The sequence below is a fragment of the Phodopus roborovskii genome, unplaced genomic scaffold, assembly GCF_943737965.1.
Source record: "Phodopus roborovskii unplaced genomic scaffold, PHOROB, whole genome shotgun sequence".
Taxonomy (NCBI): Eukaryota; Metazoa; Chordata; class Mammalia; order Rodentia; family Cricetidae; genus Phodopus; species Phodopus roborovskii.
The window spans coordinates 6,192,946-6,205,122 of record NW_026126629.1 but is presented as its reverse complement, the minus strand read 5'-3'; the positions used below and the strand labels follow the sequence as shown (position 1 = coordinate 6,205,122).

At 46.3% G+C, this 12,177-nt stretch overlaps 1 protein-coding gene across 1 annotated transcript in view; it reads right to left on the bottom strand.

Annotated features, from left to right (window-relative positions):
- Thrb (thyroid hormone receptor beta) overlaps nucleotides 1–12,177 on the bottom strand; it is a 183,054-nt gene that overhangs the window by 16,470 nt on the left and 154,407 nt on the right. Inside the window, 3 exon segments of the mRNA XM_051206818.1 lie at nucleotides 2,863–3,068; nucleotides 6,001–6,148; nucleotides 10,060–10,160. Of these exon segments, the coding sequence (XP_051062775.1) occupies nucleotides 2,863–3,068; nucleotides 6,001–6,148; nucleotides 10,060–10,160 (455 nt within the window).

Below are 12,177 nucleotides of genomic sequence, written 5' to 3'. Positions count from 1 at the left end.
TATTGTTCTAGTTTACTTTCCATTGCAGTGATAAAACACCCTCACTGAAAGCAACTTGGCAGAGGAAAGGGTTTATGTAGCTTATACTTCCTTGTCATAGCCTCTCAGGGAGGGAGTCAGGGAAGAGAACAGTGTCACCAGATGATAACGACAGGCAGGAACTTGAGCAAGAGCTTGAAGGCAGGCCTGCTGCTAGTCCAGTGGATACATATTAAACAGAAAATTAGAGCACGGACTGGACAGATGGCTCAGGTAAAGAGTACATATTGCTCTTGCAAAGGACCCAACTGGAGTTCCCCACACTCAGATTAGGGGCCACACAACCACCTGCAAACCCAGCTCCAGAGGGATCTGACACTTCTGGTCTCTGGGGGCATTTGTACCCACATACACATACTCCCATACACATAGACACACAAATTCCCACACATACACACATGCATACACATATGCCCACACATACACACATGCACCACAGACACATATCCCCACACAGACACACGTACACACAGACACATATCCCTGCACAGACACGTATGTACACACATACACATATACCCACATGGAAACACAAGTACATACATATACTTTTCCCCACACAGACACACATACATACACATACACATATCCCCACATATACATACATACATACACACACATATACATATCTCCAGACAGACACACATACATACACATATACATATCTCCACACTGACACACATGCATATACATAACATAAGAGGATAAACCCTTAGACTCTGAAAAGAAACACTTTGGTGATGACAGAAAGAGGCTTAGTTAGATTCATGCCCACCTAAGGGTTAAAAAATAAAAAAAAGCATAAAATTTCCCAGAGGTCCAGAATGGCCCCTGACTCCTCCATCTGAGTCAGAATTCAGCTTGAATTCCCCTCCCTGTGGGCTACTTGAAATGAGAATGCGGCACCCGGTCTAGAGGTGGCGCACACATGTAAGGCACAGGTAGACTTAGATGAACTTAGATCTGTGGGCATGCTGGTCTCTGCACTGGTATGGTCTAGCTATGGTCTGGAATTAGCCTGCGGATCCAGAATTAGTGCAATTGGATTTCCAGACAGGCCCATCAGGGTGGGGTCAAAGGTGAAGAACCAGGGTGCTGTCCTCCAAGACCTCTTTTAAGCCTACGTGGGTGGTAGGCAGGAGGAGTCCTGACAGACCTGGCACTGGCTGCACGTGCTTCCCATGTTCTAGCACAATCTAGCTGTGGGAGCACCTATAAGCCTCCCATACACCTCTCTCTGTAAACGGAGGTGTTCTTTCTCTGCCTATAGGGTAGGATAGGGTCTGAAGAGCAGGGCTCTCGGAGGTTTAGGCTCGAATCTGGCGTATCATGAGCATCACTTGAGTGTTTGGTAAGTTTTCTAGATTATACATATCCCCCATACCCCTCCAAATTCCTTTTATGACTGTTTTTCTGTGGTCCTGGGGATGGACCCAGGATCTCATGCAGGCTGGGCAAGTGCTCTCCCACTGAGCTGTGTCCGGGCTCTTTCTTTGTTTTTACTTTTCAGTATTATTATTATTTAATATTTTTTTCTTATTTTACATATCAATCCCAGTTCCCTCTCCCTCCCATCCTCCCATGCCCCCCCAACTCGCCCCCCATCCTATCCCCCATCCACTCCCCAGGGAGGGTGAACCCTTCCATGAGAGATCATTTTGAGATGGGATCTTATTAAGTTGCTTAACCTGGGCTTGTAGTTCAAAAAGGCCTTGAACTTGCAATCTTCCTGCCTTGGCATAGCATTGGCTATAATTGCAAGCCTAAAACCACTGCACCATAATGCTGCCGTTGCAGTGCACAGGTAATTCCTCCGTGACTTCTTCTTGTTTAGAGGGATGTAAGAAGGATGTAAGATATCCACAGGCCTGGATGCCAGCAAGGTACCCACAGAAGCCTTTATGTCTTACACTGAGAGCAGAACCAGTCTCTGCTGGACACTGGTTAGAGCAGGTGGTCTGTTTGATGGGGTGGGTGGGGTGACTTGGACCAGAGGACCTGTTGACTTTGGGGCCTGCTTTAGCCACTTACCATCCATGTATGACTTCGGGCTTGGTTTATGTGTCTGTAAAATGGGGATAGTAGCTCCAGCAACCTTGGAGTACTGGGAAGTCTGGATGAGAAACGGCTGCCAAGGACTTTCATTCTAAAATCCAACAAGCACCCACACACCCTAAAAGATCTGGCTTATGTCCATATTTCCCCCACCACTACACTCACTCCCTGGCTCCTGGACCCAAGCTTTTATTCCTAGACAAGCATATCGACTTCGGCAGATAAAAACTTAGCTCATGGGGGAGGGACTGTGGGGAGGGGGGGGGGGGAACTGTGGTCTGGATGTAAAATAATAGCAACAACAACAATAATTCATGAGAAAAATACAGTCTCAAAACCAAACAACAATAACAACAACAAAAGCTGAGATCTGAGGTCTGGGCCCTTCTTCTAGAGAGTCTGCTGAAGGGGGCTTGATGTGGAAGGAGCCTGGAAGGTATGTACCCTGAGAATCTGGGCAGAAGCAGGAGGATGATGGGTAGGCCAGCAAGTATCAGGATTTTCTGAGGAGAGGTCCCAGCCCTGCCTTGTTAACAGAAAAGCACCCAGAGGTCAGAGGCCTGAGAAGCTGCTCTGGGCTCCAGGGAAGGACCATTGTGTTCCAGTAGCTTCTGCACCCAGGCTGGCATGACTGCAGTTACAGCTCCTCGCCTCTCTGAGCTGCACCGTCAGGAAAATGGGGCACTAACAACAGCAGGGGCGGAGGACTCTAAATGGTGGCAGAAAATGGGAGCATACGTGGGTAGCGAGCCTGGCAAGGAAGCTTACCAGAAATTTCCGCTTCTGCTTCCAGTGGCTGCCCTGGGCATTGGTGGCCACATGGGCCTCAGTGACAGTCTTGATGAGCTCCCATTCCTCATCTGTGGGCTCTGGTTTGTGCCCAATTGATTTCTGCAGCTCTTCCCGCCGCCTCTTCTCACGGTTCTCCTCTATCAGCTTCCGCTTGGCTAGCCTCTTGCTGTCATCCAGCACCACTGGGAGGGAGAAAGGTGAGAGGGACAGAAGGTACCTTAGGGCTTGGAGCAGACTGTAGGTCGTGAGCCCCAGGGGCCCTGGGCTTGACAGCTTAGAGCGGTGGGGCTCTGCCTCCCTAATACTGTGGCCCTTTAATACAGTCCCTCGCGTTGTGATGACCTCCAACCACGAAATTATTTTGTTGCTATTGCATAACTGCAATTTTGCTACTGTTATGAATCATAATGTGAACATGTGTGTTTTCCAATGGTCTTAGGTGACTCCCATGAAAGGGAAAGCTGTCTCTGATTAACCCTGCCCAGTGTGAGCCCAGGGTCAAGGTCCCAGTGCCCAGCCCAACTTTCCACAAAATAGAGCTTTGAAGGAACCTGGGCACCAGGCATTCAGCTTCTACAGAAGACAGAGGCCCTAAAATCAGACTGAAGCACAGAAACTTACAGTCCACACTATTTGGCAAATCAATTGAGCTGCCATCTGCATTCATTCCTGGGGCTGTACTTTTCATTAAGGAAGTTGGCTGGAGCAGGACGGGAAAGGACTCTTGTGGGGCAGGAAGTCTTTTGAGTCTCACAAGACTTTGTACCTCATCTTCCCTTGATAGTAGATGAAGAGGCTTGGCTCGGAATCTAGAAAGACTTGGGTTTGAACCCTGACACTACCTCTTTCTAGCTGTGTGACTTCTAAGCAAGTTTCTTAGGCTCTCTGAGCTTTCATGTCTCCTTTATTAGATGCCATTAAAAATACCCATGCACAAGGTTGCACTATGGCAACGAAGTGTAAGTGTTCAGTGAATATAATCATAAGCTTTACCATTTGCGCAGAAAAGGAACAGGAAACCTAGCTTCCTGTGGTCAGTTTCCAAACGAGACTGTTTCACTAGACTTGTAGTGAGACTGAGAGGTTCAGGCTTTATTTTATTTTACTTAAAGATTATTATTATTCGTATGTGTGTATGTGGGGGTGGGGAGGTGTATATATGCTGTGGCATATTTGTAAAGGTCAGAGGATAACTCTTTGGACTTGGTATTCTTCTTTGACCCTGTAGGTTCTGAATATCAATAGGCTTGTGTGGTAAGTACCTTGTGTAGTACATTACCTCTTGTTTTTCTACCTAAAAATGTGTGCACGTGTGTGCGCGTGTGTGCGTGTGCGCGTGTGTGTGTGTGTGGGGGGTAGTGATCCACTCTATACACATGCAGAGGCCAGAGAAGTATGTTAGGTATTTTGCTCAATCACTCTTCACATTTTTTGAGACAGGGTCTCTCACTGAACCTGAAGCTTGTAGTTAGGTGAGGCTCCTGACCAATGAGGCTCCTGGATAATGAGTCCCCCAAATCTACCTGTCTCTACCACCAACACTGGGGTTACAGGCACATGTGGCCATGACCAGCTTTTATGTGGATGCTGGTGGTTAGACTCAGGGCTTGCTTCTTGCTTTCCCAGCAAGTGCTTTACCCTGAGCCATCTGCCCATCTCCAAGACTCAGGTTTTAGATGACCCCGGGGCAGTATCTAGGCCATGCTGTTCTTTTCACAGAGGAGAGAATGTTTCCAGAGACTGTGACTTGACTAAAGTCACACATAAAGTTCATGGTAAAGCTGGCGGAAGACCCAGGACACATGCCTTCAGTTCCTACAACTGAGTGTCCTTGGGCCATGTAAAGGGCAGACATAGCAAGAAGAAGAAGAAGAAGCAAGGTGTCCAGCTAACTCACAAGCGCTCCTGGATGATTTCATCTGGATTGAACACTGATGTCACACAAGTGTCTGATAATGTGGGAAATATGGAGCAGCCCTGCAAAGTAACTTTGGTCTACTTTCTAAAGGCCCACAATGCCTCAGCTCTACTGCCCAAAGGCTTGTCACACTATTGTATTTGACATGAGCTACATACTGAATCCTGGACCTGGCTCTGTGAGGTCGGTGGTGATTTCTCAAGCAACAAGCATGAAGCTTAACTCTGGGGCCATATACCTAGACAGTGGTAGGTCTGGGACTTCTACAGAGGTTTCTGTCTGTCTGTCCGTCCATCTGTCTGCCCTTCCTGTCTTCCTTTGCTCTCTCCATCACTTCTTCCTTTTTTCTTGTTGTCTAATGATTTGTTTAATTTATCTAGTGTATGTATGTGTGAGAGGTGTTCCTTCCTTCCTTCCTTCCTTCTTTCCTTCCTTCCTTCCTTCCTTTCTTTCCTTTTCTTTTAAGCTCGTGATGGCTGTGGAAATCATTCTCACTGGTTCCTGGCAGAGGGGAGGCTGTATATTTGGGATGGCACAGTTCTTTGTTTTATGACAGTTAAAGTGACTGGTGTAAATCCCTGGTCGAGGGTTGGGAGGGGCAACCCAGGCCTAAACTCACTGTCTGTGCTATGGCATGTAGAAAACTGGGTGTGCAGCTTTAGCTAAAAGAATTTTTGGGACTAAAAATACATTAAGCAACCACCAGTGGATGATTCATGTGGAAATATTCAACTTTGAATTCTTAAAAAATTCTTTGACTTGATGTTTTCTGCCAGTACCACATCTCCAAAAACATCAACCAAATTAATTTATTTGTTTTTGAAAAACCAAGAACTGGTCTGTAAACTTCTCCACACATGAAGCCTGCATGTGAGAAGTGATTATACTACATAGACAAGTCTTCTTGTTTGTAGATTGAAACAGGGTGGCTAATAGGCTACCCTTCAAACACACACAGGGATGACTTAGCCACCCCTCCCCACATTATCTGGATGCTTTGGAAGTTGGGAATTGATAAGTAGGGAAGAAGAAAACCAATGGGTCCCTACAGCAAGGCAGGCAGGGAGGGGTATGAATGATAGTCAGACTGTGTCCACAAAGGTTCCTGCTTTCTTTGTTGATATTGAACTAAACCTTCCCCCCCCCCCCCCAGTGAACACTCCTCAATATCAAGCAAATGAAGAGCATCTACTTACAGTCTGTTGCCATGCCAACATAGATGCATTTCTTAAAGCGACATTCCTGGCACTGGTTGCGAGTGACTTTGTCTATGACGCATTTTCCTTCATATTTACAGGAATAAGATGGATGGAGACTTTTCTGAATGGTTCTTCTAAAGAAACCCTAAATGAGAAAGAGCCAAGAAAACAGGTTGTATTTGTGTCTACCTAAGAATGAGATCAATTGTTCTGGCCCTTAGCCCTGACTCTTTCAAAAATGATCTGTGATCTGCAAGTGTAAGTCAAATAAATCCCTTCCTCCCATAATTTGCTTTTTGTTGGAGTTTTTAATCACACTAATAGCATGAAACTGGAGTACTGTAAGGATGGAAAAATTTAGCCAAACTCTCCACTGACCCCAGGAGTAAGAAAAAGGTCACATTCTTGACTGTTTACGACAGGGCGGTTTTACAACAGCACCTGTGAGTGTATGAACAAGAAATGAACCTTGTTACACTACCCAGAAGCCCTAGCGAAAGCAGACTTCCTGAGCTAAGTGTGGGCTTGGATAGTTCAAATTAATTGGTCTGCACAGGATGCTATGAGATGATTGGTTTATGATGCATGGGCTTTGTTGTAACCATATAAAAGCTGTCTAAACCCTGTACCCAGGGTTCCCAGTCTCCAACTTCCACGTGGAGTGTGGCTGCGAACCCCAGTGCACTGGAATATAAAATACCTCATGCTTTTGCATCAAGACCGCTTCTCGTGAGTGATTTGTGGGGGCGCCTTTCCTGAGGCCCACATCCTCCACGGGTCTTACAGTACCACCTCAGGTTAGTATTTAGAAGGAACTGTTGTGTTTAGGTGTGTCTTTGAAAACCAAGTCTGTGGCGGGGGGGGGGCGCAACATCGACTTTCCTTCTATGAAATGCAAAGTGGCACGTCATGGAAGTTGAAAATTCCAAAATCTTTCTCTTGCTAGGACAGTGCAGTCTGTCTGTATACACTGTAAGTTTGAAGAAATTGTGAGGTGTGATCTTTTCATCTCCAGATATTCTTGAAGATGGTGTTACATTTGAAAACTCTTCAATCTTTCCCAAATTGCTTCTTCATCATATTAGGAGATCTTGAGAATTTCTTGTTCCTCCTAGGTTCCTTTTCTGGGTCTGTGATGGGAACAACCTACAAACAGGATCTGATCTGGTACACAGGCACAGAGGTGGGAGCCAAGGTCATGCTATGTCATGCTTGTTATGTTTTTAAAGATTTATTTTAAATTGTGTGTAACTCCCATGTACAGGTGGTTTCAGAGGCCAGGAGAGGTCTTTGGATCCCCTGAAGCTGGAGTTATGGGTAGTTGTGAGATGTCTGATATGGGTCCTGGGGACTCAGGTCCTCTGATAGAGCATGAATTGCTCTTAACCATCTAGCCATCTCTTTAGCCCCTATATGACGCTTCTTCTCCTCCTCCTCCTCCTTATTCTTCTTTAAATCTCAGCTGAATCAGGTCTCTAAACATCTAGTAGTCTTGGGCCGAGGTTAGTTGACATTAGTGAGGGAGGGTCAGGGGTGAAAGCTCGCCTCTCCCCTTGTTAGGGAAGTTGTCATAGGCACATCCATTACAGTTTCTCTCAATTTAAATTTGTTTTTTATGATATTGTTGTAAAAGCATTGTGATTATTGTAACCAGGAAGGTGAAGCTTTATGTATCAGGGCTAATTCAGAAAAAACAAGACAAGACAAAGGCTAGTTTCCATTACTAGTTTCAACTCATCTTGGAAGTAAGAGAATGAACCTAAAGCCACATAATCTTATTGCTTCCTTTTCCCCAGCACCAGCGATTAATTGGACATAATGGTACTCTGCTACTATACACTATCCACAGGACAGTTTTTGTTTGACTGTTTTTCACAGCAGGGTTTCTTGGTGTAGCCCTGGCTGTCCTGAAACTTGCCTTGTAGTCCAGGCTGTCCTTGAACTCAAGATTCCTTGCCTCTGTTGGGATGAATGGCATGTACCATCACCTGGCTTAGTACTTTTTACTTTTTTATTTTTGAGACAGGGTCTAAGTTGCCCAGGCTAGCCTCCAACTCATTCAGTAGCCCAGGATAGACTAGAACTTGCTGTGTTCCTGAGACAGTCTCTTAAGTAGCTGGCATCACAGACCCGAAGCATCAGACCGGGTTAGCCTTATTCTTTTCAGATGAAGCAATGAAACCATGCTTTGAAGAGCAGGTCTGCAACTGCAAATCTCCTAATTAGTCCACAGCCAGGGCTTGGGATTAGCTTTTAAACCCCATAAGACCTTACTTTCATAGAAGCAACACAACCTTTAGCCCAGTCTCCTCATCTACAAGTTCTGTATCAAAAGGATCTTGGGGAAGCAGGGTCCCTTGCTTCACACACATTCCAACTGATGGTGTGGCAGATGTGGCCCCAGGACCCCAGAAAGGACAGTGGTTGCTGCTTTTGTAGAGATGGGACAGTGTCATGGTGCTTCCTAATGTTATGTGTAAAAAATAGGGGACCGGCATGGAAAATCTCCCACTGGGGAAGTGGAGCCCACTGTGGTGTGAATGGAACTAACCTGTTAATTCTAGGGGGTTTAAAGGCAAGAGCATGAAGGAAGCCAGAGAGAGTGTGGAGGGAAAAAAAATTGGAAGGGAATGGGCAGAGAAGGGAAGGAAAGGGAAAGGAAGGGAAGGGGAGGGGAGGGAAGGGAAGAGGAGGAAAGGGAAGGGGAAGGGGAGGAAAGGGAAGGGAATGGGGAGGGAAGGGAAGGGGAGGAAAAGAAGGGAAGGGGAGGGGAGAGAAGGGAAGGAAAAGGAAGGGAAGGGGAGGGGGGGAAGGGGAGGGAAGGTGAGGAGAGGGAAGGGGAGGGGAGGGAAGGGGAGGAGAGGGGAGGGGAGGGAAGGGGAGGAGAGGGAAGGGGAGGGAAGGGGAGGAGAGGGAAGGGGAGGGGAGGGAAGGGGGAGAGAGGGAGGGGAGGGAAGGGGAGGGGGGGGAAGGGGAGGGAAGGGGGAGAGGGAAGGGGAGGGGGGGGAGGAAGGGGAGGGAGGGGGAGGGGGGAGGGGGGGGGGGGGGAAGGGGAGGAGGGGAAGGGGGGGGGAGGGGGGGGGGAGGGAAGGGGAGGGAAAGGGAGGAGGAGGGAAGGGGAGGGGGAAGGGGGGGGAGGGGAAGGGAAGGGAGGGGAAGGGAGGGAAGAGGAGGGGAGGAAAGGGAAGGGAAGGGGAGGGAAGGGGAAAGAGTCTTTTTTTTCTAACTCCAGTCCAAGTTTAACTGTAAACTTTACAGGAAATAGAAAGTCTTTTCTTGGTTTTTAAGACATCCCATTTACACAGCATCAGCTGCATAGGTACCACACTGGGTTAAACCTCGTTATGTTTATTTTTTAACCTAGGCTGATGAACCAAACGGTCGTTTCCATAGTGCTTATCTTCATTTTACTGACGAAGATTCTAAGTAGGCAGATGTAAGCTCCCTCTGGAGAAGTGAATGCACCAGTATGTTTTTGTCAAGACTCTTCTGAAGAAAGGTTTGCAGAGCACAAAATTGCCTGATGGCAACCTGACTCCATTTATTACAGGCTCTGTGGAAAGCCACTTTGAATAACTGCAGGAACATAATTGAGTCTAAGTGGCTTCAAAGATTCTGCCTAATGGAACCCTTGGAAGTGGCATATTCATGTAGATCCACAGCAGCAAAGGCTGCAGAGGGTAAACTCAGTCTTCTCGGACATTGCACATAAAATCAGAGGAGAAACAGTGAGACATGGGGTTGATTATATATTGAAAATATGCTTTAAGACTCAAGTAAGTGTTACTAATTTATTTTCTTTTTGTTGTCTTTCTGTTTAAAAACACAACAAATAAAACACTACCCCATTGCAAAACTTCATTTAGTTACTCATGACTTAGGAAAAAGGGAATTTCAGACCTTGAGCATATCAGAGATGAAGAGGACCAATGGAGTCCTTGATGGCCAGAGTCCATGAGTGTTGTTGGATTTTGGTTTTTAATAGTGAGTTCTAGTGACCCTCTGGGAGAGGACTGGTACTGCACCATGGCCAGTGCTGGGGACCCAGGCACTTACCTTGCAGCCTTCACAGGTGATGCAGCGGTAGTGGTACCCTGTGGCTTTGTCTCCACACACTACACACAGTTCATCCTTGTCTAAATAGCTGGGGATATACCCTGCGAAGGACAAAGCAGAAGGTGAAGAAACAGCATCATGTTAAAGCAAAGACAGCCAGGAAGCTAATGTTGCCCGACCAGAGACACGATTGTTTGCTCAAGGGTGGTCAGGACAGAGTCAATGGAGCCAACCAGCATCCAGAGTGATGGCAACCAGTCTTAACCATGGGATCCTGCTTGCAGTAGGAGGCACCATCTAAACAGGTTGTGGTAGTCATGGGAGACTTGAAGCAGCTGCTGCACAGGTGTGGAAGGCCTGGATGGTACATGCTCTTTCTCAAAGCTCATTTTAGAGCTTGCACTTAAGACCCCACCCATTCTCAAGACAAGATACGAGGCAACAGTGTAGTCAGCCGTATGATACAGCAGTCAAGTACTTCCCAGGCCAAGGCATTGGCTTTACATGGTAGGAATTATAGAACAGAAACTGAAATCCAGCACTGCAACATCTGGTGCCAGGAATGAGTTATGTTGCCTTTCCCCCCTAAAAATAGAGAGCTTGAGTGGAATGAACAAGGGTCTCTGAAACAGTTTGGCAAATGAATACACAGCCTAATATTGCTGGATGCAAAGAAAGAATAGATGTTCTGTTGATTAATTAAAGAACACCCAACCACAGTGACACTCTTCGTACTGTGTTGAGTGGTGGATCAGACTCCCTGAGCTCTGAAAGATCTGGTTAAAAAGTAACATCAAGAGCAGCCTTCTTTCTGCTTTGTTTGTTTCTTCATCTTCATGTTCATGGCCACACACCCAAACACATGCCAAAGACACACATGCCTTTAGATAAGATCAAACTTTTTTTTTTTTTGGAGACGGTTTCTCTGTGGCTTTGGAAGCTGTCCTGTAACTCACCTTGTAGACCAGCCTGGCCTTGAACTCACAGAAATCTGCCTACCTATACCTTCTGAGTGCAAGTACTAAAGGCGTGTGCCACCAACGCCAGGCTCAAACTATTCTATAAAGAAGCGCATGGTTTATTGGTATGTGAAAGTGGGAAAGTGGACGAAACAGGACCTTCCCCGCTCTTGGCCTCGGGAATCTTTCTTAGTTTCAATCATGGTTGTGGAGGTTGAGCTACTGGTAATTTACTGTTTATTTTCTCATGACATTTTCATAGACCTTTTGTGACAACAGGTCATGGGAGGCTCATTTTTCAAAATAGAAGAGCCATGAAGAAAACCATTTCTTTCCATCATTCAGCAGAGATGACTTTGCTCAGCCTTCAGCCTAGGAAAACATTAGTGCTTTAGATGCAGGTGGAGGTCTCTGGAGGGTGAGCTGGTGTGGAGCAGGGCTGGGATTTTAATAACAATGGCTTTCCTTAGTTTCCTTTATCAGGCAAATGATGACTCCACCGTTGGACTCAAAATTTCCAGGCATTTTATTTTACTTTCTTATTTTAAAGTCTTCATGTTTTTAAAAGATTAGAAAAAATTTTATGTGTGTATGTCTGGGGGTTAGTAGGTGCACATGCCTGTGGAGGCCAGAAGAGGGCAGCGGCTCCCCTGGAACTTACAAATGATTGTGCTGCCCACAGTGGGTGCTGGAACCCAACTGTAGTATTTTTCATGGCAGAGCCATTTCTCCAGCATCTCAGCAGGAAATGTAAAAATAATTCTGGAATAGTCTGTGGTATCACACACCTTTAATCCGAGCACCCAGGAGGCAGTAGCAGGTGGATCTCAGTGAGTTCGAAGACAGCCTAGTCTAAAAAGTGAGTTCCAGGACAGTCAGGACTGTTACACAGAGAAACCCTGTCTTGACCCCCCCCCCAAAAAAAAAAAAAAAAAAAAAAAAATTCTGAGCTAGTTTGTAGTGGCACACACCTTTAATCCCAGCACTTGGACAGCAAGGGTAGGCAGGTCTCTAAGTTCAAGACCAGCCTGGTCTACAGATTGAGTTCCAGGACAGCCAGGGCTACACAGAGGAAGACTATCTCAAAACAACAACAACAACAACAACATATAATAATAATAATCATCCTTCTGGAGCAGGTGCAGAAGAAAGGGAATGG